The sequence below is a fragment of the Schistocerca americana genome, chromosome 8 (genome assembly GCF_021461395.2).
Source record: "Schistocerca americana isolate TAMUIC-IGC-003095 chromosome 8, iqSchAmer2.1, whole genome shotgun sequence".
Taxonomy (NCBI): Eukaryota; Metazoa; Arthropoda; class Insecta; order Orthoptera; family Acrididae; genus Schistocerca; species Schistocerca americana.
Window position 1 is genome coordinate 487,216,444 of NC_060126.1, and position 27,794 is coordinate 487,244,237.

General features: G+C 38.9%; 1 protein-coding gene across 1 annotated transcript in view; it reads right to left on the bottom strand.

The window, feature by feature from the left end:
- The window catches only part of LOC124544587, a 75,429-nt gene that overhangs the window by 1,924 nt on the left and 45,711 nt on the right, over nt 1–27,794 (bottom strand). The window contains exon 3 of the mRNA XM_047123177.1: nt 21,988–22,108. Within this exon, the coding sequence (XP_046979133.1) occupies nt 21,988–22,108 (121 nt within the window). The remainder of the gene's footprint in view (nt 1–21,987; nt 22,109–27,794) is intronic.

Sequence of the window (27,794 nt, forward strand, 5' to 3'; positions counted from 1 at the left end):
GTTCTTTTCCCTAGATTTGTCTACAAAGATATTATCAATAGCAGTCTCAGAGCATTTACATGTCCTAGTAGCAAAGTTCTCAGTAGGAACTAAATTGAGTGATAGTGTTACTGGCTGCAATAATTGTTCACTGACAGTGCTTTTCAATAAATCCACATTAAAGTCCCCAGCAACCACTATTTCCTTGATTTTTACTATGAGATGGGACAGCAGAGCTTCCAAATTTTTTATGAAGAAGTTAAAATTTCCTGAAGGTGATCTGTATATACCTACTATTATAAAGGACTTATTATGAAACACTTCTTCTGTTGCACAAGCTTCTAAGTACTGCTCTGAGCAAAATTTATTAATATCAATATTCTTGAAATCGGAACAGTTTCTGACAAATGTGACCACTCCTCCTTCCTCCAGATTTTCTCTACAGAAGTAAGAAGCAAACTTGAATCCTGTAACCTTTAACATACGAGGGGCGTTTGAAAAGTCCGTGCAAAGTCCGAGAGATGGCACCACCAGTGCGTATCTAGGTCATTTTTAGTTATTAGCATCTTTGGAAAGAACCACACCTTTGTGTTTGGCATTCGTGCAAATCAAGGAAGTCGAGTGATTGTCAAAAAATGGCCAAAAAAGAATTTCATGTGGTGATTAAACATTACTTTGAGAAAGGCAAAACGCCTCAGGAGACTAAAGAGAAGCTTGATAAACATTACAGTGACTCTGCACCTTCGATTAGAACAGTTTATAAGTGGTTTCAAAATTTTCGGAGTGGCCATATGGGCACAAGTGATGCTGAACATTCTGGATGCCCAGAAATCATTGATAAAAATCCATTATATAGTGATGGATGACAGAAGAGTTAAGGTGCATGAGATTGCTAGTGCTGTGGGCATCTCAAACGAATGCGTACATAATATTTTACATAAACATTTGGACATGAGAAAGCTATCCGCAAGATGGGTTCTGCGATTGTTGACACTTGACCAAAAGTGGAATGGTTTGAAGTGTTGCAAGGATGGTTTGCAGCTGTTCGGGAAGAATCCCCAGCACTTTAAGTGTTGTTTTGTCACTGTGGATGGAACATGGAGGTGATTGCAGCAACTAATAGATATTTTGCAGACTTGGACAATTCCTATTATTCGGAAGGGATCAACAAATTAGAACAGTGTTGACAAAGTGTATAAGTCTAAAAGGAGACTATGTTGAAAAATAAAAAAAGGTTTACCCCAAACACTATGTAGTTTTTATTTTTGCAAGGACTTTTCAAACACCCATCGTATCTATACCAATAGTCACATGATGTTCAGGGCATTAGATTATATCAACTGGTTTGCTCAACTCTAATTCTTCAACACAAATAAGCAATCGTTAAGCATACCCTGTGGTTCTCAGATATTCTGATGCAATTAAGGATAGCCAGTTCTGTGCACTGGCTGAATTACAACTGGATGAACCTAATTTTTCTGTCAATTTTTGAGTGTGTCTAATTTCAATCCGAGGCTGTCTGCATGAATTGTGAACATTAATATTTGCTTTCTGGCTGCTTGTTTTATCAATGTGAATCTCATTTTCACCCTGTCTCTGAACATCTTTTGTTTCTGGCCCCCCCTACCCTAAAAAAACTGCAGAACTGTCACTTATAACCACTGGTACTTTACCACTTGTGACAGTGCCCCTCCCTTAGATATTTGCTATTAGCCCAGACAGTTTTCCCTTCCCTTTTCCTGTTGAGGTGAAGGCCATGTCTAGTATAGTCCCACCTGCTGATAGTCAACACGAACCACACTGATATGAGACCCCATACCTGATCCAAGCAGCCGTTCCACCTCTAAATTAACTCGCCTAACAGAAGAGGTTAAATGAGGCCGGTCATGGCGCCACAGAACAGACAGAAGCCCAACACCAGTATGTCTTGTTGCTGAAGCTACCTTTACCAGGTCAGTCTCAATTGAATAATGTGTTGTAATCGTGTTTATGAGCACAAACAACGTTGTTTATGGCAGCATGAATTTTTATTGGTGACTTTCGATTGAGTACAGAGGTACACCATAATTATCAATGTGTTAAGAGATTTTTCAGAGTAACTTTTTTAAGTGAAAAATAATGGTTTCGTACGCAATTTCCAGTTGTACTAACCACAGCAGTGAAGTAAGTTAGGAATTAATTTTCATATATTTCCTAAAACAATGAGACAAAATGGAAATAGGTAAATGCTTGTAAACGTGTAGATTTGTTTTCAGTTGAAAATGCTTGTGTGCTCAACACATTCTACTGACTTGGGTTATGTAAGGGATTTGAAAAATAAGCTGTTGAATATTCCTTCCAAACACAAGCTGAAGACTGATACTGTTCAAACTCTAAATCTACCATCCTCCAGTGCTGATTATGGTGTAGTGGACATTCTAATAATGAAAGAAATGTTTGACACAAAAATGAAGCTGCTGTAAAGATGTAAAAGATATTTTACAGGTAAATATATTACAGATTAATAAAGAGATTACTACTAGACATAGTGCTCATCTTGAAAACAAACAAAGCTGTGAATGTGACTATGCTTGCTTAAGCCAACAATTAGAAACTATGGGAACAGGAATAAAATCTTGTACAACAGAATGCAGATTTACAGGATTGTCTCTCTGGATGTTGACCTGAGGTACTGAAATTAAAACATGTTGGAAATGTGTTTCAAGGGTCTCTTCTGACTCAACGTACTCCAAAATCTATGATTCTGCATTGCTTATCTTATAAAGTGTTATCTTTTGTTAGGGACCTATTGAAATATCCTCTTCCTAGTGAAGTCATTATTAAAATAGGACTTGGTTTCAGATAAAGCATGACTGCCACACTTGTTCCACCAGGTTTTGTTGATTTAAGCTTTAGTGTTCTGGAAATGCAATCAAAGTTATCAACAAAATTTGAAAAAGACGTAGTTGTTAGCTTTGATGAAATGAAAGTAAGAATTGGTTTATGTTTTGACCAGAGGTGGTTATTTAAAGGACACACAATAATACTCAAGTAATGTTAATCAGAAGTTTGGTACAAAAATGGAAGCAGCCCATTTATTATAACTTTGATACAGTTTATTCTAAAAATCTGTTGGCTGAAACAATTCATGTAATAGAAAATGTTGAATATAAAGTGAGTGTGTGTATGTGTGTGATTAGGGGCCATCAAACAGAAAACTTACAGGGAGTCCAGAGGCTACATTTGATAACGCAGGATTTGAAAATCCATCAAGTCAAAGCAGTAAAGTATGGGTTATTTGTGATGTGTCTCATGCCTTAAAGTAATCTGGTTGATGAATGTTGTCAACTAAAAACTGGTAGTTTGCTCAGAAAAGAACCATTCATTGATGTCCTTCAGAGGCTTTACAATAGCCTTTCACCAACCACAGAAAAAATAGTATACGAGTTAAACATGTGTGTGGCATGTGTCTACAGGTTTCAATGCAGTGTGACATGGTTCACAGTGATGTCACAGCCCACTTGCATGTGACCCCTACCGTGATCTGTGACTCCATTTGTGGTCAGCAGGAACATGCGTAATGGTGGTACTATGTGCATGCACACTCAAGGAGTTAAAATTCAGATGTCAAAATTATAAAGTAACAGTGCTGGACATGTCACTGGTCATATTTTTTTCTGAAGAAATTAAAGAAATCACACAATCCCATGCCTTATCCTGTTGAAAACCATCGCCACAATTGGTAAGTTCTCCTTCTAGAATGCATTTTCATGATTTCCTTAATTATTGAATCCCAGAAGCACCACATCAAGGCCAAGCTTTCCATGGCAGAATAATCCATGGAACAGCCTCTGGAGGAACAATGTTCAGCTACGGCTGACTTTCAGGGCAAAAGGCAAGTGTGGTGATCATGTCCGATGTATCTAACATGCACCGTGCATGTTGTTGGACCAATGTAAGCTTTGCCACACTGACAAGGCATTCTGTAGATTCCATCCATCCTCAATCCCAAGTCACCTTTTGCTGAACTGAGAAGAGCGTAAGTCTTTGTAGGTAGGCAGAATATTTCTTTAACATAACACGTCCTTATGATTCTGTCTAATTTTGATGAAATATTGCAAATGTATGGAAGCAATGCCCTGGATTTTCACTGTCCTTTCTCTTCTTGGTATTGTGGGTGGTTATGTCTCTTTTTCCTTAGAGCTGTGCTGATCTGATGTGATGAGTATCCATTATCTTTGAAAACTGATTCAGGTGATTCAGCTCCTTTGTAAGGCAGCCTCTATCAGACACAAAATGTGCAAGGCTCATCAACATTCGAAGGTCACCCATAGCTTATGGTGGCTGGTGGCAGCTAGATGCCTGAAAATGCAAGTCTGTATGTTTGGGCTTACAGAAACTGGGACACCTCAATGATCCATCCACTTTCCGACTGACCAAGATATCCAGAAGTGGCAGACCGCTGCCTTTCTCCATTTGCACCTAAAAAGACTGGTGCTCCTCTCTATTCTACAAAGGATGGGGTTGCAGAGGGCTGGAACCTACAGAATACCTCGCCAGTGTATTAAAGCCTACATTAATCAAACAATGCTCATAGTGCATGAAAGATGCATTGAGCATGATTGCCACACTTGTCTTTTGCAGCCCAGTAAGTTAGCCGTAGCCGAGCATTGTATCTTGCAGGGCATTCCACGGATTATTCTGCCATGGAATCTTGGCCTTGACAAGATCCTTCTGGCAGTCAATTATTAAGGAATCAATGGGGATACATTTAGCAGAAGATCTTATTAATTGTGATGACAGCTTTCAACTGTATCAGGTGTGGGATCTGGTGATTTCATTAATTTATTCAGAAAGAAAACATTTTATGACCAATGACATGTTCAGCACTGTTAACTTTATTAATTTTGACATCTGAATTTTAAGTCCATGTGTGTGCATTCCAACAGAGCACACGCATGTAGTATTAGCAGTACTCATGTGTCTGCGCACCACAAATGGAGTAAGAGCAGAGAGGGTGCAAAACTTGACAGGTCACTCAAGTAACGGGTGCCTTTGAGCGTGCATCTCCAAGCCAGTTTTTGGTATAAAGTTAGCGATGTGAATTAGTAATCTCCAGTGCACCACATTCACCTGTAGATGGCTATATTGTTGTCAAGTCAACGTAATACGGCTGCAATCCCAAAGCTTCATGGAATACAGAGAGTGCTTCTTTTTGTAATTTTTTAAAACCATCTACATTTGAAAAGATTTGTATGTGAGATGAGATATAACTGATTAAGTTGTTAAATGTTTGTAGATCTAAGAGTCTTTGTTGTGATATAGCTTTGATTAAATGTTACTGTAGTTAACATAGAAAGCCAAAAAATTGTTTTTGCATGTTACTGAAGGTCAAATTGTTTGAATGTTTTCTTTATACAAGGATCCACACCCTCATTTTCTGCTCTGGGCTGCAAATTTCTTTATCTTATTTTGCAGTTTCGATCTTTGTCATTCCTAAGCAAAACACTGTTCATGCATTACAGGCAACCATTCTGTAAAACTTTAGATGCCTCCAAGTACAAGAGGCAAAGACTTAAAGCATGCTACATTAGGTATTCATCCAATAATATTAAAATTTGGGGAAATGGTTCTCAAATGTGAAATACCTGTTCATATCAATGGAGAAACTGTCATCAGGAGATAAGAAATACTGGTATGTCAATTGGTTTCAGGTTCATGGTGGTGTAATCATAGATTGCAACCAGTCAAGTGGAGATAAGAAAAAAGTAATTTCATTTCATGGTCTGTTTAGGTGTTTTATTAGACCTTTTGTTCTTTATTTTACCTAATTAAAAATTTTATGTTATACTGAAAAAATAAATATACATATCATTCACATTAAATTTGAAGCACTTGATACACACAGATGGGACTGAAAACAACTGATAATATACACACACACACACACACACACACACACACACACACACACACACACACACACACACACACACAAAAGAATCAAATACTCTTAGGCACATAAAAATCTGACCTCTATCAGTTGTGTCTGATTTTCCTTACTTTCCTCCTCACTACTCCCACAGTGGTAGTCCACCACTGCTTACCCAATCTTTACCCAATTTTTGCAATATGTCTGTCCCTATTCTACCCCAGCTTCTTACCCCTTACCCCATGGCTCATATTCCTGTACACAAACTAGATGGAAGACCTCTCTCATACATCCTCCTGGTATCACCTACTCTATTCCTGTCACAAGCATTTCCTACATCGGAGGCAGGGCCATCTGTGAAAGCAACCGTATAGTCTACTGGCCACTGTGAACATTCTGCATGATCATGACCACTAACAAGCTGTCTGTCCACACAAGTAACCAATGCTTAGCTGTAGCCAAAAGACAGCTGGACAGCTCAGTTTTCGAGTTCGCTGCTCATCATGGTGTCTTTAACTTGGCTACTTCACAGCCTCTGTCATCTGGATTCTTCCCAACACCACCAGCTTTTCTGAACTGTGCATATGAGAACTTTCCCTGTGGCATATCCTTTGTTCCTGTAAGCCCTCTGTTTTCAATGTATGCTAGTCCCTGTCCTCCACCCGCCTCTGTGTCCTTCCCTGATCCCACTCCAGCCTCACACATGCTTGCTCTCTCTCTTTCTCTCCCCCTCCCTCTCTCCCCCTCCCTCCCCCCTCCCCTCTGACACACCAGCAAGCTTCTCACCTTGCCTCCCTCTCTCCTACCCCCTCCCTCCCCCCAGCACAGTTCTCCCAATGCTGTGACTATCCCTGCCATAACCCTGATCCCTGCACACAACCACAGGCAGCACTACAGCCTCTTGTCCCACACCCCCACTCCTACCCTGCCTCCTCACGTATCTTCTGTACCGCCACTTGAGACTGCTACTCACTTCAGTCAGGCATGATTTTGAGTGAACAGGACAAGCATGTATCAAAACAAGATAGACAGCACATAATGTTGGAATTAAAAATGTTATGCAGACATTTTCAGTGCATTTTAAGATAAAAGTCGGGTAAGAAGCCAAACAAAATGCAGTTACTGCTTAATGAGCCACCTGAGACCATAAGTCCCTTGTACAAAAATACTCAGAAAATAGTGCTGAACAAACTTCGAAATTTTCTCCATGGAGTTTGGGTTCACCTTGTATACACACCACCTGTTTCGGGTGTGTATAATTCAAAGAAGTGCAGCTCACTTTTTACTATCACAAAACACAAAATAGTGGAGAGAGTATCACATATATGATAAGTAGCTTAGGAAGGCAGTCATTAAAACAAAGGTGTTTTTTGTTGTGGTAAGACTTTTGTTTGAAATTTCAATCACCAACTTTCTCCTCTGAATGCTTGTATATTTTGTTGCTGCCAAACTACTTGTACATAGGGAGAAATGACCATCAAACTGTGAATAGGAGAGAAATGAAGGTAATGGAGGAAGCATTCCGAGCCATCCAAGATCCAAAACCACTGGTGTGGTTTAGGTTCATTAAAGATACCCTTATTATCGGGTCTCAGGACCAAGATACTGATTCTCATTCCTCGACAGCCTCAACCTTCTTTCCTATTTACTTCATCTGGTCCTCCTCAACCCAAAGCCTGGACAATGGCCTCCATGTGAAGCCCACCAAATGTCAACAGAACTCCAGTTGATAGCTCCCATCGCTTCAAAAGTAAAAAGTTTGACGTCCAAAGAATGCTCAATATGAAATGATTAGCTATCATTTGCCCAGTAAGCTGAAGATGTTACAAAGGCCATCACAGATGGGCACTATCTGCCAAATCAGGTCTGCAAACAGAGCCCCAGTGCCATAGTCACACATGCCCTGAATTCTCCAACCATCCCCACCAATCAGCTGCAAAGGAGCACTGTTTTCAACCATTTTTGGCTTTCTTTGCCAGGAGGTCATCTACTGTCATGTCCAAAAGTGTTGAACATCCTTCTCGTAATCCTTCAGTCCTTTCACTTCTCTCAGAGAGTAGTGTTCCACTGCCCACCTAACCTACAAAATATCTTCATCCCTACTTCCATCATTGATGATCTGCTGAAACGTCTGAGTTCAGCTACTTATGCAATAAGGGTCATTGCAAATTTTGGTGATAAACATCTTAGTAAATTAGCTTACTATGCCTATTTTCACTCATTGCTTGCATATGGCATCATATTTTGGGGTAATTCATCACTGAGGCATAAAGTATTTATTGCACAAAAGCATGTAATCAGAATAATAGCTGGAGTCCACTCAAGATCATCCTGCAGACATTTATTTAAGGATCTAGGGATATTCACAGTAGTTTCTCAGTATATATACTCTCTTATGAAATTTGTTATTAACAACCAAACCCAATTCAAAAGTAACAGCAGTGTGCATAACTACAATACTAGGAGAAAGGATGATCTAGGAGAAAGGATGATCTAGGAGAAAGGATGATCTTCTTCAAGATTAAATCTAACTTTGGCACAGAAAGGGGTGAATTATACTGCCACTAAAGTCTTTGGCCACTTACCAAATAGTATCAAAAGTCTGACAGATAACCAACAAGTATTTAAGAAGAAATTAAAAGAATTTTTGAATGACAACTACTCCTACTCCATAGAGGAATTTTGAGATATAAATTAAGGAAAGAAAAAAAAATTAACTTAATTATGTCATGAATTGGAAAATTTGACTCGTTCCACATCATTACGAAATATCTTATTCATGATGCATGGGACTTGTATTAATCTAATCTAATCCAAACCTACTCCCAATCCTTTACAACACGGGTCATTTCCCCTTGGAAAACCCAGGTGCAATCTGTCTTATGCAACCTCTCAGTACATTGGACTTTGTCAGCAGCAGGGCCACCTGTGAGAGCTGTCATGGTGCATAACAGTGCTGTTGTTTTGACAGCCATTTATATGGGCATAACAACCTGCACAAAGTTCACATGAATTAAAGGCCACCACCAAACTATGGTCTAGAGCAAAGTAGGCAACCTCGTGTCACTGATCACAACATACTCGATTTCAATGAGAGCTTCACAAAACATGCCATCTGGACCAGTCACCCATACCAGCATCTCAGGAGTACATAGATGGAAATCATCTTGCAACGCATTCTTCAGTTGTGCAGTCATTCCCTCGTTCCACAACTATCTCCACCTCTCTCGCCATGCCTGCCACTTTAGCCCACAACAGACATTCATATTTTCATTTCTGCAGTATTCTCTTCCTATTTTCTATCTCACTGTCTAACTTACTTCTCCATTTCCTGTGCCACACGCTACTCCCCCTGCCTATTCCCTACTGTTGCCACACAGCCTCTCCTTTACAACCCCCCCCCCCCCCCCCCCCTCCTCAGCTTCCTCCTCTCCACCTCCTTTCTCACCTCACCCACTCTGCTCAGCACAACCCCTAACTATAATCATGCTGCAGCCAGAGAGGAAAATGTAACCTTCCTTTTTTTATATTAAAAAATCTACTTACTAAGCAGTGGCAGGGGAACACACACACAAAAGGATATAACTATTACAAGCTTTCGGAGCCAGTGGCTACTTCTTCTGGCAGATGAGATGAAGAGGAAGGAAGAGGGGCGAAGGAAAAGGACAGGAGAGGTTTGGATGGGATGAGAAGGAAAGACATTGCCGGGGACTGCACTGGATGAGATTTGAAAACCGAGAGCTTAAAGGTGGAAGACAGGGTAATATGCAAGACAGAGATTACTGCTAAAACATTGTGCACTAGTTAATACGAGTAAAAAGCTAAGTGCATTGTATGTAACAGAGAGGAGATGGGGGGGAGGGGGCAGTGAAAAATAGACTAGTCAGAAAATGAAAGCTGTAGGAAATTAAAATGGAAAGAAGAAAGGAGTAGTTACTGTGAAAAAATGCTGAGATGGAAGGGATTAATGTAAATTAAGGCCAGGTGGGTGGCGAGAACCAAGGACATGTTGTAGTGCTAGTTCCCACCTGCAGAGTTCTGAGAAACTGGTGTCTGGGGTAGGAATCCAGATGGCGCATGTAGTGAAAGGAGCACCGAGGTCATGACTGTCATGTTACACAGTGTGCTCTGCAACAGCATGTGTGTTGTCTGTATACACCCTCTGCCTATGACCATTCATCCTGACTGATCACTAGGTCATAGTCATGCTGATGTAAAAGGCCGAACAGTGTTTACATAACAGGTGGCATACAACGTGTAGTTTCACAGGTGGCTCTCGCTTTGATAGTATATGTTTTGCCAGTTACAGAGCTGGAATAGGTGGTGGTAGGAGGATGCATAGGGCAAGTCTTGCAGCGGGGACAGTCACAGGGGTAGGAACCATAGGGTAGGGAGATGGGTGCAGAAGGAGCATAGTGTCTGAGGGTCTGGCAAGGGTGTTGCAGAGATTAGGGTGGGATGGGGGGTTGACGAAAAGCTGGCCTAGGTGTGGTGGGCAAAATCACAGACAGAATGGATCTCATTTTAGGAAGTCATGGCCTTGTTGAAATAACTGATTGATTCATTCAAGACCAGGATAATACTGGGTGACAAGTGGTGTGCTCCAAAGTTGTTTTTTGGAGGGATCAGCAGTACCAGGATTGGATGTGATGGCCCGGGAAATCTGCTTTTGAACTAGGCTGTTGGGATAATTACACGCAGTGTATTGCTATAAAGAGTCTGCGTCGGAACAAATTCGTTTGCCTCGAATGCCAAGGCTGTATGGGGGAGAATGTTTGACATGGAAAGGATGACAACTGTCAAAATGTAAGTACTGTTGTTTGTTAGTAGATTTGATGTGGGCAGGAGTGTGCAGCTGGTCTTTGGTTAGGATGAGATCAACATTGAAGTAAGTGGCATGAGATTCGGAATAGGACCATGTGAAATTTAATTGTGAGAAGGTATTTTGAGATTCGCTTGACCAAGAGGCCACGGTGAGAACTATGTATGGAACAACGAAACGGATAAAGATTCAGAAAGGGGTCCGGCAAGGCTGCATACTGTCACCGTACTTATTCAGTCTGTATGCAGAACATGTTATGAGGAATGCAAGGCTAGATGAAGGAGAAACAGGAATTAAAATAGCTGGAATAAATGTAAACAACCTCAGGTATGCGGATTATACGACCCTGTTGGCAGAAAGTGAAGAAGAATTGAGAACACTCTTACTGAAGGTGAAAGACGAAAGTGAAAAGGCCGGTCTTATGCTGAATGTGAAGAAAACGAAAATTATGGCAACTACACCTACCAATTCGTGGGATATAGCAGGAGAAACCATGGAGGTAGTGTGACCACATTCAGTTATCTCGGTTCCCAGATTTCTGCTGATGGCGACTGCAGCCATGAAATCCGGAGACACCTGTTGCTCGGTAGACAGGCGATGTCAAACCTTGACAAGGTTATAAGGTCCAGAGATATAACACTAGCAACAAAGATCTGTATTTTGAGAGAGTTATGGTCTTTCCAGTTGTGATGTATGGATGTGAGACCTGGACCATTAGAAAGGCTGAACGGCGAAGAATTGACTCCTTTGAATTGTGGTGTTGGAGGAAACTTCTTAGAGTTCCATGGACTGCAAAGAGAACCAACAGATCAATATTGGAGCAAATAAAACCAGATTTCTCCCTGGAAGGTCTAATGTTAAAACAAAAGCTGAGCTACTTTGGACACACAATGCAAAGGCATGCCTCGCTGGAAAAAACATTAATGCTGGGGAAGATTGAAGGAACTAGAAGAAGAGGACGTCAAGGATGAGATGGATCGATGGCATCACAGAAGCAATGTGTTCCAACCTGGAAGGTCTACAGGAGAAAGTGCAAGACAGGAAAAAGTGGCGTGATTTGGTTCATGGGGTCACGAAGAGTCGGAACCGACTAAACGAATAGAGAGAGAGATTTTGAGATTCCAGGAATTTTAACAGGTCAGCCTCACCACGAGTCCATTCGGCAAAGATGTTATCAATGTATCCAAACCAAACAAGGGGCTGAAGATTTATGGATCCCAGGAAAGCCCCCTCCAAGTGACCCATGAAAATGTTGGCATAGGAAGGAGCTATCCTGGTTCCCATGGCCGTACCCCTAATCTGTTTGTATGTATGCTCCTCAAAGGCAAAGTAATCGTTGGTAAGTATAAAGTTGATTAAGGTGAACAGGAAGGATGTCGTAGGCTTGGAATCAGGTGGGTGTTGACTGAGGAAAAGTTTAGCAGCAGATAGACCATGTGCTTGGGGAATGTTAGTATAGAGGGAGATGGCATCAATGGTGACAAGCAAGGTGTGTGGTGGGAGTGGGACACATGGATTTCAGATGATCAAGGATATGGTTGGTATTTTTAATATAGGAGGGAAGTCTTTGTACTATGGGTTGAAGGTGTTGATCAACTGAGGCAGATATATGTTCGGTTGGTGCTTTGAAGCCAGCAACTGTAGGATGGCCAGGATGATACGTTTTGTGGACCTTAGGATGAAGGTAAAGGTGGGGGGGGGGGGGGGTGGTAAGATGTTCTGTGGATTGAGGTGTAAGTTCTTGTGAGGGGCTGGATGTGAGGAATTCTTGGAAGGCTTGTAAGGGATGATTCTGAGGTAGTGGTGGTGGATGAAGTCGGGATCATGGTCAGAACTGTTCAAGGCATGGTTCAGTGTCAGGTTTGCTGTTGGAAAGGTTTTGGGATTGGGTCGCAAAGTGATATTTCCAGTTGACATTACATGTAAAGGAAAGGAGGTCCTTCACCAAAGCAGCATGGTTAAATGCAGGTTTACTGCTGAAAATGAGACCCATGGATAATACAGATAATTCGGGGGAGGGGGGGGGGCGGCTTTGGATGAGAGATTGAGAACACTGTACTGTTGTCACTGGTTCTTGTGATTATGAGCTGGAAGGCAGTGGTGAAGGATGTGTGACGTTAAGGATGTTGGCCAAGCTCAGTTTTGTAGGAGATGAGTGGTGGTTTATGGTGTGGCTGTTTGGGGAGCTGCAGAGGGACAGGAAGGGAAACACCACTGTTGAGGTAGTTTAGGAGAAGGTAGGATAGCTTTTAGAGGTGAAGTTTGCCATGTTGTTGCATCCAAGGAAACACGGGGGGCAGATAACTGTATGAATTTGTAGGAGGAGAGAAGTCTGGTGGAGTGGAAACTGGCAGATGAGGCATGTAGGTCACAGGTTAGTTGGACAAGTGTAGGAGATTGCTGTATTTGAAACCGTAAAAGAAGCTGGTGTAGAGTAGGATTACATCCAGAAACAGGGACTTTCAATGTTATGCCTTTGTGAGTAACTCCAAGGGACAAGCAGGTTTCAGAAACATAATGTGGGCATAATTATCCCAAGAGCCTAGTTCAAAAGCAGATTTCCCGGGCCATCACATCCAATCCTGGTACTGCTGATCCATCCAAAAAACAACTTTGGAGCACACCACTTGTCACCCAGTATTATCCCGATCCTGAATGTATCAATCAGCTGTTTCATGACCTGAAATGAGATCCATTCTGTCTGAGATTTTGCCCACCACACCTAGACTAGCTTTTCATCACCCTCCCAAACTCTGCAACATCCTTGTCAGACCCTATGCTCCTTCTGCACCCTATGGCTCCTACCCCTGTGACCATCCCCGCTGCAAGACTTGCGCTATGCGTCCTCCTACCACCACCTATTCCTGCCCTGTAACTACAAAACATATACTATCAAAGAGAGAGCCAGCCACCTGTGAAACGACACGTAATATACCAGCTGTTATGTAAACACTGTTTGGCCTTCTACATCAGCATGACTACACCCAGTGATCAGTTAGGATGAATGGTCATAGGCAGATGGTGTATACAGGCAACACACATCGTGTTGGAGAACACACTGTACAACATGACCGTCATGACCTCAGTGCCCATTTCACCACATGCACCATCTGGATTCTTCCAGTTTCTCACAATTCTGCTGGTAGAAACTAACACTACAACATTTTCTTGGTTCTCGCCACCCACCTGGCCTTAATTTACATTAATTCTTTCTGTCACAGCATTTTTTCACGGTAACTACTCCTTTCTTCATTCCATTTTAATTTCCTACATCTTTCATTTTCTGATTAGTCTATTTTTAGATTTCCCCCCCCCGGCGGAAGTATATGAGGATAAGATAAGATGGGAGATACGAGTCTTTGAGAAAAGAATTTGACAGAGCAATGAAATATGCAAGTTGAAACAATGTCCCTGGAGTACACAATATTCCCTCAGCATCATTGAGATCCTTGGGAGAATCAGCCATGACAAAACTATTTCACCTGATTTCGAGCATATATGAGACAGGTGAAAGAAATACCCTCAGACTTCAAGAAGAATGTAATAATTCCAATTTCAAAGAAGGCAGGTGCTGACAGATGTTAATATTGCTGAACTATCAGTTTAATAAGTCATACTTCCAACATACTAGCACAAAATATTTACTGAACAGTGGGAAAACTGGTAGTAGCTGACCTTGAGGAAGATTCATTTGGGTTCTGGAGAAATTTAGCAATACACAAGGCAATATTGACACTATGACTTAGCTTAGAAGATAGGTCAAGGAAAGGCAAACCTACATTTGTAGCATTCGAGGACTTGAAAAAGCTACTGAGAATGTTGACTGGAGTACACTCGAATTTCTGAAGGTAGCAGGAATAAAATACTGGGAATGAAAGGTTCATTACAACTTTTACAGAAACCAGACTGTAGTTACGATAGGGAAACACTAGTTGAGAAGGCCATGTGACAGAGTTGTAGCCTATCCCTGATATTATTCGGTCTCTACACTGAGCAATGGGTGAAGGAAACCAGGAAGAAATTTTTAAATGAGGTTAAAATTCAGGGAGAAGAAATAAAAATATGAAGCTTGTTGATGACATTGTAATTCTATCAAAGAACTTTGAATAGCATAATGATTCATTAGAAAATAGTAACAGAGGAAACAGCACTGGGTTAGAATTGAAGAAAAGCCGTCAGGCAAAAATCAGACAATGGGAAATCCAGGATGGAATGTAACAATGTTATCAGAAAGAAAGTTGCTACTCAGCAACTCTGCTGTATGGTGAGTAGCAACTTTCCGTCTCATAATACTGTTACATTCCATCCCTGATTTTGCATTGTTTAACTTTGAAGAGCAGTTGGATAGAAGGGTTAGTGTCTTGTAAAATGGTTATAAGATGAACGTCAACAGAAGTAAAACAAGGGCAACAGAATGCAGTCGAATTAAATCAGATGTGCTGAGGGAATTAGATTAGGAAATGAGATACTAAAAATTGTAGATGAGTTTTGCTGCAGCAAAATAACTGAACATGGGCAAAGTGAAGAAGACATTGAATGCGGATTAGTAGTAGCAAGAAAAGCATTTCTGCAAATGAAGAATTTGTTAAAATATAATATAAATTTAAGTGTTAGAACCTTTTCTTTTTTTTTTTCTTTTAGATACTTGTTTGGAATGTAGCCTTATAAGGCAGTGAAATGTGGACGAGTGGACAATAAGCAGTTTAGAGTAGAGAAGAGAAGCTTTTGATACGCGATACTGCAGAAAAATGCTGATGATTAAATGGTTAGCTCAGCTAATTAATGAGGAGATACTTAGGTGAACTGGGGAAAAAATATTTTTGTGGCACAACTTGACGAAAAGAAGGGATAGTCTCATAGGACACATTACGTGGTATCAAACAGTAGTCAGTCTCGTAATGGAGGGAAGTGTAGGAACAAAAAGTGTAGAGGTAGATAAGATAAGATAAGATAAGATAAGATACTTTATTGTCATATAACATGTTTTTATACAATCATTTGATTGAGAACATTGGTGACTCGTCAGTCCTTAACCAAAGTTGTTACAGTATTTTATATACTACAGGAAATACGTCATACATACATTGCTTATTATAATAAAAATACAACATTATATTTTAAATCTTTTTGTAACTCATTGAATCATTACTATAGCCTTCACACACCTATATGAAGTATGGATGTACTGAACGGGATACAAACCGCCCTATAATTCTATATATAAACATGAATATACAGTGAACGTGTATACTTTGTATCTATATGGTTTCGAAAGTATACCATTTGTACTTTCACCTTTACTCCCTATTCCTATTTATAAATTCTTCTGAACTATAACATTGCTTTTCATTCATTTAGAAATTCTTCTAGACTATAATAACATTTTCTTTTTAGGTATGTGCCAATTGTCTCCAATGTGGATTCCCCAAATATTGATCTTATCTTATTTCTGATCTTCAGAGCCATGTAATATGGAGTATTTTCATATACTGTGAGTCGGTGACGAGGTAGCATGTATTTCAATTTATGTCTAGTTTCATAGGCATGTGTGAATGTATTTACTTCAAACAGATGTGAGTTTTTCTGTTCAAAGAGAAGTATTTCAAATATGAAGATGGAAAGGATTGTCATGAAGTCCAGGTTTTTGAATAGTGGTTTGCATGAATGTCTAGTATTGGTTCCTGTCATTGCTCTGATTTTTTTTTTTTTTTTTTTTTTTTAGTTTGAAGATTCGAAGGAGGTTTCTTTTCAGCACCCCAAAATATTATTCCATATCTTATAAGTGTTATGAAATACGCGTGGTATACAGTTTTCTTCACTGTTAAATCCGTTACTTTGTGTAGTACCCTCATTGCATAAACTAAACTATTTAATCTCTTCAGTAAACTGTCCACATGGTCGGTCCATTGCAAGTTTTTATTTAAAGTTATCCCAAGAAATTTTACAGAATCAACTGTGGTCAGTTCTTTACCTGAATATTCTATTTGTGATATACATTCAGTAGTTTGTTTGGGTTTTTTCAAGATTTAATTTCATAGCATTATTTTTTATCCATTGTTCAAGTTCTTGTAGAGTTTGTTTCGTGGTCCTCACAAATTCGTCAGTGTTTTTGCAGCAGACTACAGCAGTTGAGTCATCTGCGTAAAGTATTGTATCTGTATTTACTTTGCTAGGCATGTCATTTATGTAATATAAGAACAGAATTGGTCCTAATATCGAGCCCTGGGGCACGCCTGCTTGAATTTCTCTCCAGCTAGAGCAAGTTTTCTCTCCCTTTTGATGTATCACCACCCTTTGGTATCTGTTTTTGAGATAAGATGAAAACCATCTTATAGATTTTCCATGGAAGCCATAGATACCCAATTTTTGGAGAAGTAGCTTATGGTTTACTGTGTCAAACGCCTTTGAGAGGTCACAGAAAATACCAGATACACTTTGTTTGTTGTCAAGGTATTTACTTACTTTGGAGATTAGTTCATTTACAGCTTGTAAAGTGTTTCGTCCCTTCCTAAACCCATATTGGTTATTGAAAATAATATTACCTTCCTTATTGTACTCTTCTAATTGATTACATACTATTCATTCAACTATTTTAGAGAAAACTGGGAGTATAGACACTGGGCGGAAATTTACTAAATCATCTTGTTTTCCCTTTTTGTAGACTGGACAGACTTAAGCATATTTCAGTCTGTCTGGAAAGCAGCCCTCATCAAATGATTGGTTTATTATTTTACAGAGTTGAGGTGCAATGCTGTCACTTCCTGCCTTTATGATATTTGTTGGAATTTCATCCCAACACAGATTTAAGATTTTTTAGGGATTGTATGATGTTAGCTACTTCACGACATGATACTGCAGTAAATTTAAGCTCTCTTGATTCCTGCAGTACTGCATCAGGTCTTATTTGTGGAAGTAAGAAGTTATGAATTTTGTTTGTGGTTATGAAGTACTTATTAAATTCTTCACAGATGTGCCGAATATTAGTAACAGTATTCCCACCAATTTCTAGTTTGTAATTAAAATGTTTTGTTTCTTCAGTACCTGTTTCTTTCTTGACAACCTGCCATACTGCTTTTGATTTATTTGAGGCATTTGCTATATATTTACTGTTTGCCAATTGTTTTGCTTGTTTAACTACCCGATCAAATATTTTTTTGTATTTGATTTTGTACCTAATAAATTCAGCATCACGGTTGGTTTTCGCTTCCCTATGCATTTCCCTCTTTCTAATACTAGAGATCCTGATACCTTCCGTAATCCATGTCTTACTTTTATTGTATTTATCATTTGTTGATATGAGGGGAAAGCATTCATTGAAAATGTTCTTGAATTCAGATATGAAAGTACTGTAATTATTGTTTACTGAACATTGGTTGCTGAAGGTCCAATGGGTTTCCTTTAATTTCAAGATAAATTTGTTTATATTTGGCTGGCTGAAATTTCTGACCAATTTCACTGTGGGCCTATGTGTTTTGTCTATGTATAGCAATGACATAAAAAGTGCTGAGTGATCAGATATTCCTAAGTCTAATACATGTTTTTGTGTATTCCCATAATTTTTGCTGCTCACTATATTATCAATGCTTGTGGCAGAAGTGGCTGTTACCCTGGTGTACTCAGCTGCAGCATTCGGGAACTCTTGACAAACAGTGTAAATAACGATGTTCAAATCTCAGGCATTATAAAGCCTGGTGCCAGTTTTGACAATGTGGTTAAAAGTGTTAACGAAGATTGCTCAAACTCACAAAAAAAGACAGTGTGGTGATAATAGGAGGTGCAAACAATGTTTACAGAAATGAAGCCACGGCCTTTGTTAAGAAGCTGATCACAGTACTGCGGTTCCTGCATTTTACAAACGTAATTGTAACAACACTCCCACAAAGGTATGATCTTCTGGACTGGTCATGTGTTAACAAAGAAATTCGACAAACGAATTATAAGCTAAAAAGTTTTTGTGCCAAATTTGTAAATGTAAAGCTCATAGATATTGATACTTACGAAAGAAACTGTTTTACACGCTATGGAATGCATCACAACAAACATGGTAGGGAAAGATTAGCTGCGAATATTAACGATGTACTTGAACTGATATCTCATGGTAACGAAAACAGACCTGTTATTGCAATGGAAACTCCTTCACGGGGAAACTAATATGGCGGACCAATTCCTATGGAATTAGGTCCAAAAGAACTAACAAAGCGAGGGACCGTAAATTTGCAGTAAAAACTCACATCAGTGTAAACTTTGCCGACAGTTTAATAGATACTGTAAATTCTTTAGTCAGTAAAAATAGCTTCATAATGCACTTAAATATTGGTGGTGTGTCGGGAGAAATGATGAACAAACTATATGACTTAGAAATACTCTTAGGGCAAATTAACTCTGTAAAAGTCATATGTTTGAATGAACATTGGCTTAAATGCGACAATGTCAAGCTACTAAATTCACTCTCAGGATACAAGTTAGCATCAAGTTTTTGCAGAAAAAAGGGGTATGGGGGATCATTTATATTAGTTGAACAGACACAAAACTTTGAAGCTAAAACGACATTCGATTGTTTAAATGAGGAACAGGTATTCGAAAGCTGTTGCATTGAGCTGTCTGAATACGGTTTACTAATCATATTTAGGTATGAATGTAGTAAGCAAGTTCAAATGGATGTAAATTGCAATAATTATTCAGATATGAAAAGGCTTGTTCAGGATAAAATATAACGGAGAGCTCTATTAAACTTGTGTTTGGAATGACGACCTCAGTATCAACAACAAAAACAACAACATGGAACAGGAAACAGCCTGGTAAGTCAAACTAAAATAATGTGACAAAAATAGAAGATCTCAAGTCAGGTAGCCCTTCAACTAAACACTGCTGACAATTTTTTTTTTTTTTTTTTTTTTTTTAAATAAAAGCATGGCACAATCTCTTAAACTTTCTCGTAATAGGTTATGCCTCTTATCTACCAACACTTAACTGTATTGGGAAAAGAACCACTCACTATCTGTATTTTAATGTAGTTGCCAAACAGCCTTTACTGTCCTAACATCCAACTGAGGCTTAATTAGTTTCATTATATGCAGACATTTGACAAAATCAATGTTACTTGTAGCATGAAAACACAATTGTCCTGAATTCTGGAAAGTGAAACTGGCCTGACTTAAAATAAGTTCAGATGGAGAGGGAGGATCCTGTAACCATTAAACACTACTTGAGGCCAACATCAACATAAATTCTTACTTTTAGCATGCATAATGCTTAGTGTTGGATCTCAGTTCAGCTGGTGGTAATACCAACTGCTGCCATTTAAACTACAGATGAGAATGTTTAATGTTGATATTATGTTGAGTGTAAACCAAGAGAGAGATATGGCAGAACTCTAGTGGCTCTTTGCGAGTGAAGAATTATACTGACTCTATATAAGTGCCAATGTTTTCAAAACAAGAGTAGTAAATAATCACTTGTTTCTTTTCCCACTTGTGTTATGTCTCATCCATTGAAATTCACTGCCACATATGTGAGACTGTTGTCATGGTGTCAATAATGTGGGTTTGATAGTTCAAAGAAGTTCGAATGTCGTGTAACAGTGAATCAAAATTATTTTGGCCTCACACCAGCCAGTCTCACAACGTGGTCATACAACAGATGACAGTTGTTTAGGGATCACCAACTGAATGTGAAAGATATTGACTCCAAGACTAGCATTTCTGTCAGACCTGGGCACAAAAAGCTGTGTAATGGACTGAAAATGTGAAAAGTGTGCTCCAGGTGGGTGCCACGAATGCCAGGTGACGTTGACGTGTGATGGTGGCATGAATGTACTTCCTCTTCAACATTTGTGACAATTGATGAAATATGATTGCCTTTTTTCAATCCTGGAATGAATCCTTGGTCAGCTCAATGGAGGCATGCATTCTCAACTCCATAAAAAATTCCAGCCAATGGCCAATGCTGTTACAATGATGGTAGCCATGTTTTAGCACAGCATTGTTATACGCCTTATTCATTGTGTTCGGAAGGGCACTAAGGTAACTGGTGCAAGCTACCAACATGTGTTGGAAAGCAATCTGCTTCCAGCACTGTGAGGAAAATGGCTGGAAAGAGCTACACACGTGCTCTTTCACCAAGTCAATGCACCAATACATTAGGGCAAACACAAACCAGATGCTTCTTTGTGAAAATAAATTTGATTGGGTTTTCCATGCTCCTTATTCATCTGTCCTTGCTCCTAGTGATTTTTGGCTTTGTCCAACAATTAAAAACAGGTTCCATATTCATATATTCTCTAGTCAAGCTACTGTTGTATCTGCGATTTTTCGTTGTTCAAACCAGACTCTTAAAGAAGCATCAGTGGTGGCCATGGAACCATAACACTGACATTCTAAAACATCTGAACGGCTTCAAGGAAATTACAGTGAGAAATGACACAAGCTGAATTTTTTCACTCCGAAAATCAGTACCATGTGGCTCGCTGCAATCCTAAGAAACTACATTGTGAAAAAGAAAATCTGAGACCTTACTATCTGAACACATGTTTTAGGTCACAGTTGACTTCAGCAATGAATAAATGATTGTATTTTTTGAATGAAATGCTTTGCCCTGATTATTGGCATCTTGCACGTATAACAATTAGAAGCAGCCGCTTAGGGAACCAAGCCGTGAGGAGCACCAGGAGCTCCTAAGTGCTAAATTCACATACAATATGCTCCTTTGTGAGAAATATGGTCAGCAGCCAGAAGTCAAGAATGCAGCTAGGAAGGAGGTTTCCATGTACAGTTGTTAATGATAACTCACCTTCACCCTTCAACCCTCTGATAAATTGACATCACCTGTTAACATTTTGTGAACTTCCCAGAGCTTCATGGAGAAGCACCACCAATGGAGAAGCAGTGCAGTGCATGTGGGAGAGCAGCTCTTCAAAAGGCAGATATCTTATGTAGGCTCTTACAGATGTTTTTGCAAGATTGGGTTAATGGTTGATTTATATGAAGAAGCAGTTTAGATGGGAATGTCTTTGCAAGGTTATATTGTATTATCAGTAATGTTCCAAAATACCATCTGTAAACATTATTATTGCAGGATAAAGATTTTCTGTGTACATCTGTCATGGAGGTAGAGATAAGCAGTCACACTGAGAGTAGTTGCAAGAAATTGGTTTCAAAGCTTGAAACTTTATTTAAAACTTTTATCTGTTGCATTGTTTCCATAAGTTCCAAAACTCATGTTCCAGGAAATTTAATTTTTTTCAGTTTACTTTGTTTATGTGCAGCTATTTTCATACCTGTAGCCATGGCTGCCTGCAGTATAGTGTGTCACCCTAAGAGTCCCTGGTGGGTCCTCATACCCAAACTGGCCTTCAACAATACCTGTTGGCCAACGATGTTCCTCTCTATAAGAAAAGCCTGTAAAACACAAAAATGTATGTTATGTTTGGTGCTGGGCAAACCACAGCTTAACATTTCATGTGATTTAAAACAAGTGAGTAAGATGAAGTCGAAATGTGTTTAATTACTCCATCTTTAAATATAGCCCTGACTGCAATGGAAAAGTAAATTGACTCGAGTTCACTTACGATGGTACAGTAATCATGAAATTTCGTATCATTGCTCTACGTTTGTAGTTACATAGGTTTCCAGAGGTCCTCTTTAATGTCAATAGCCTAAGAAAGACCTGTCTCCATTCTTAATTGTCTGTACTACTGTTGTGGAAATCTGTGTGACTCCTGTAATTTTTAACCTCCACTGTTATCAGTATTTTTTTGTGGAACAGTTATTTCTGTTATACTTAAGAATCTGTTGATGTTTTCTAGTAATTGACTCCCACAATTTTTTTGTGACTATTTAACAGCTCATGTGTTCTAACATCATGAAGGTGGACAAGTGCTTTATTTTTTTCCAATTTAAAATGAAAAAAAAATTGTTTCATTCTGCCCTTTGGCTATTTTACATTGATACAATTTTTATTAGTTACTTTGTACAGTTCATCTAGTAACTAGGCCAGTAACAGACGGGATCGATTAACATGAAACAGCTGATTGGAAAATAGAGACTGTATGTTGTCTCTTACTTATATTCTTCTATGCTCTAGTTATTAATTAGCTCCTGATTAAAATTTTATGTAGCTAAGTGTAAAGCATAAAGAAACATGCAGGGGATATTTTCTTACATTAAAAGTCCCCATAACATTTACACAGAAAATCTGTAGAAATTGTCGATGACTGAGTGATTTATGACCCTTTAATCCTTGGTGCATGTTCTGTCGGTTTCTTTTTGTGTAAAATTACACACATTCACATTTATTTTGTTCTTATTACATAACAGATTAGAAGAAATTAGAAACAGGAAATGAGAAAATGTAACAATAGAATTATAGTGCAGCAAAAAATAGGTTCAGTATTTAATTAATATTACCTAACATTGGCAGTATGAAATACTATGTTAGACAGTCTGTGCATCAATGAACTACACGTTCTAGTGTACTATAGTTTCAACAACTGAATGGAAAACTTTTGGAGCAATATCACATAGTTTTATTTTAATCATTGTAGTCTGGATGGTTCTTCTCTGTAGGAAAATAGTGTGGGATTTGGAAGTCCAGTTTGATTCAAGCACTTGTCATATCAGTATTTTTGTCACCAGTGAGTTTTCACTTAAAAACTTGATATATAGACCAGTCCACAGTGAATTTAAGTCCATGTTAAATAGTACTGTAATTAGTCACACACTGATGTGTTTCAACCCAATACCTTTCCTCTTTTCATACTATTAATGTAATAACATTATCAACACATATTTTCTCATACAAATTGACATCTGCTACAAGAGAACCTGTTATGATTTTATGTGGCCTTAAATAACTTTTAGATTAAGAAACTCCAAAATTGTAACTATAATATAATGTTAAGGTAAACATTAAGACAGCATAAAATAGTATTGATTTGCTTGTGACTGCTTTGAAAACTTTGTTGTCTACATAAAAATCTGTAGTTATGTGACTACATCACTGTTGTTCATCATTTTCCAATAATCATAATGAGAAAATTCCGTGACAAAACTGTGGTCACTATGAGTGGTAATGGCTAATTTGAGTAACACATGCTGTTGCCGTTATTCTTAAATGACTTAAATGAAGCTTTCGTTTTATCAAGTGCAGCAGTAACCAGCTGCTTAGGCTGTAGAATTCCCTCCGTGAAAATGTTTTCTTGCAGTAATGAGAGTGAGGGCAGGTGCTTTTAAAATCCTGTTGTGGCTTTTGACGCCTGCATACTTGAGAGACTTATGAATTCTCCAAGCTATTTAATATAAAATTGTGGATTGCAAAAAAACTTAGCAGAAACATGTCTGTCAGAGAATCATGAGGTTATCATATGTAATAGTCTGTGTACCAATTCAGTGAGACATTTGAACCATGCTTGGAAATCCTGTATACAGAGAGTACAACAGAAATGTTATTGACCTATTCCAAATATTTTCTTTGGGGATTCCAGGGCAGCACTTAGTTTTTTACTTCATTAGTCTGCAGCAGTCCTTTTTACTCAGATGATAGTAGCAGCAGATCATGGCATACACTCCAGGAGACAGCAAAAGTGTTCAGGAGACTTCTTGTTCCACAACTGTTGAACTACCACCAACTGCTCTGAGAGATGGTCAGAACTGGGGCCCATGAGATGGTGCATCTCTCAAAGATGTACTGAACCACTGAAAAGAATGGTATTCATGTAACCTGATGAGCCATACAAGTACTAAGAGATCTATTGATTGTTCCTTAAACCATTCTGACACAACTTGTGAGTGACAACTCCTCAACTACCTTGCTGAAGGTACAGTTTGCCTTCAGGATGATTTAGATAAACAGATGGATGCACGTGTTTGAACAGTAAGTTTCAGTATTGTTTAGCAAGAGATATATGACAGGCTTTACATACAGTGCTTCACATTTTGATTGACCATTAATGTGTACTTTGGTACTAATTGGTTACATCTGCTTGCTGGAAATGGCATAATAAAAGTATTTATGGGAATAAGGCTTAAATTGTATTCTGTGATTCAGTTGCAGGCTTCTTCAGCTATCATCTGGGCCATGTCTAGTAAGGTTGAGTTTGGACCCTTGATTAGAATGCTTGAAGATCTTATGCAGTTATAGAACTAACAATCCTTGTGGGATCCCACATGTTATGTTCCCCAATTCTGAAGTTTGTTTCATTTCTGTGACAGGCTACCAAGTGAGGCAGTGTGATGGTAAGAAAGTGTAATCACATTTGGGAGAATAATGGTTCAAATCCTCTTTCTGCCTTCCAGATTTAGGTTTTTTATGGTTTTTCAGAATAATGCAAGAGAGAATACTGGTGTCATTTTTTTTGAAAACGTTAAGCCTTAATCTTCCTTCCATTTTCTCTGATAGAGTCCAAAAATGTGATTCTCTACTTTCTGTTATATAGAAAGAGAGATGATATGTGGTACTCTGAACTGTCCCGTTATCTCTTCCTCTCTTTGACACTGCAAATATCTGTCATTCAGTTGCTCATAGGTGTGTAAACACAGGAAACAATCACTGTTATGTACAAAGAGCTGCTGTGTACAGCAAGAATGTGCCACAGCACTATCTTTACTGAAACTACCATCTTTGTAACTTTGTGAACAAATGTACCAGCTCCAGTGATAGTGATATGATGTATCTATGCAGTCTATAAATAGTGACTGCACTTGTGTGGTTTCCTGGTTTGCTCTTGACTATCTTGTGGATTCAGTTTTAGTGACCTTGAATGCTTTTATCATTTATTTTACAGCCTTTGAAACAGAGATCTGGACAAATACCACATGACTGCAAGTAAATCCTTAACACAGACTAGCTCATCTCAATGCTCCCTTATGGATAATGTGAACTGCAGTCTACGTGTATACTTACCTTACAGATTATAGCTTTTAACTAAATCATTTTCATGCAGTACAACTCCAATAGAAAGGCATGAGGTACTGTAATACATCCATTACTAAATCCCATGTTGTCATATGCTGCCTCTGGGAGGTTGCCAGAGACACTAACCACCAGATCACAGAAGAAGTCTAGTTTAACTGTCTCTGCCATGGATGCATTCAAGATATCACATTGCAATACAGATTCCCATTATACACATCTGCTCTATGATTAGCTGACAGTTTCTGACTTCATGACTTCTGTTAACCTGGGAGGAGCAATGGGGACTGACAATGGCAATAAGAACAGCTGAGTGCCATTCACCATAGAGCATTTTGTAAACTCTGCTACTGATCTGATTGCACAAGCAACTGTAGAAATGATATATACTATTCATCATAAAGCTATGAATTTAATGTGTAGCATGCAGCTCAAATGGTATTAGAATAGTAGCCATTCACCTGGCTTTACCCTTTGGGCTATCATTTATTTCCCTTCTTTTAGGTCTTCACAAAACTGAGGGAATCTTGCTTTTTACCCAAAAAAAGGAGGGCCATAACTTGGCCTATTGTAATATGCTGATTTACTGAAAGTTAGGTTTTAATGGATGACTACAACAGACAAATTCTTCAATTTTGCACTTTCTGTTTAAAATTTGTGTTTCAGCTCCATAAAGACTCTTTGATTTGAAAACTGTGTTGTAGTGTTCATTTTCATGTATTTTAAGAAGCATCTTTTGCTGTACATTTCTTTTATAACACATGGCTGTTTCCATTTTTGTGGCATTGAATTTCATAATCAATCTTTTCTAGTCTAGTCTCTGTACAGTTACACTGTACCAGCTGAATATTGTGGTGGAGACAACAGCAAATACATTTATTTAAGAAACAAGATGTCAGAAAGATATACTGAGTGAGGACTAAGGATGTGCACATGTGCCCAGGCTGGAAGGAGATTAAAAAAAAACCTCCTTCAAATATCATCAAACCACAATTCAATTAAGGTATTTAATATTGTAACATCCAGATATTTGTATTTAGCCAGTAAACAGAATTTAGTGCTGTAGTGCCTATGTGACAGTTCTCCACAGAGAGAAGGGCAAGACATGCACTTTGCTTATGGTGTAGCTAAAAGCAGTGGTTGCAGAGCCCAGCAAATGTATCACAAATGTTTCTCTGCACAAAAATGTCCCCATTATTACACATTTACTGTAATCCATAGTCAACTGGGCAATACTGCCACACTGATGTTACACAGGCCCAATGCAGGCAAACCACAGATGGTGCCTACAGCAGCCTTTTAGGAAGACTTGCTGCTACACTTTGAAAACAGGCAAAAGACAAGTACATGAGCAATTGACACTAAGTTCAGTGTTCACCATTGTTAAGTTTGGTATGGAATGTGTTGCATAAGCAGCTGTTCCATTCTTTCTGTCCTACCAGATGATTATCTAACTTGGCTTCAGTGTGTACACTGGTGTCCATAACTGGCTATCAAAGACCCTCAATTTCCTTAAGTTGTTCCACAGATGAGGCTCGGTTTGACAAGAAATCATGTGCAATTTTATAACTTGCATGTATGGGTGGAAGAAAACCCATGTAAATTTATGGCAGTTATGCAGGATTGTCAGAGGCAATTTGCAGTAAAAATGTTGGCCAGTATTGTAGGTGAATACTTGCTTAGGCCCTACATGTTGCCACCTCGATTCAGGTGGCCAATGTACAGACTGTTTCTGCAAGAGCAAATGTTGATGTTATTGGAGGTGGTACCCCTATGTATCAAAGGGAGGATGTGGTTCCAGCAAGCTGGGATCCCAGTGCACCTTGCAGCTCCAATATGTGCAGCATTAATCCACACTTTCAGCAATCAGTGGATTTGCTGGAGAGGACATGTACATGGCACTGGAAGATATCTGAACCTCACTCCATTAGACTTCTTTTTGAGGGGCTATATGAAAACTAAAGGGTGTTCTACCTCTGTGGATGAGGAGGAAGTATTATTTGCAAAAAGTCAGTCACACTCACAGAGACCATACCACACATTTTCCATAAAACATAGGATGGCCTGTTATGCAGATACTGGCTGTACACTGAAGTTAATGTTGTTAATTTCCAGCATTTATTGTAACACTAAACAGAAAAATAAAGGAATGAAACACATTTAATGTTGTTTTAT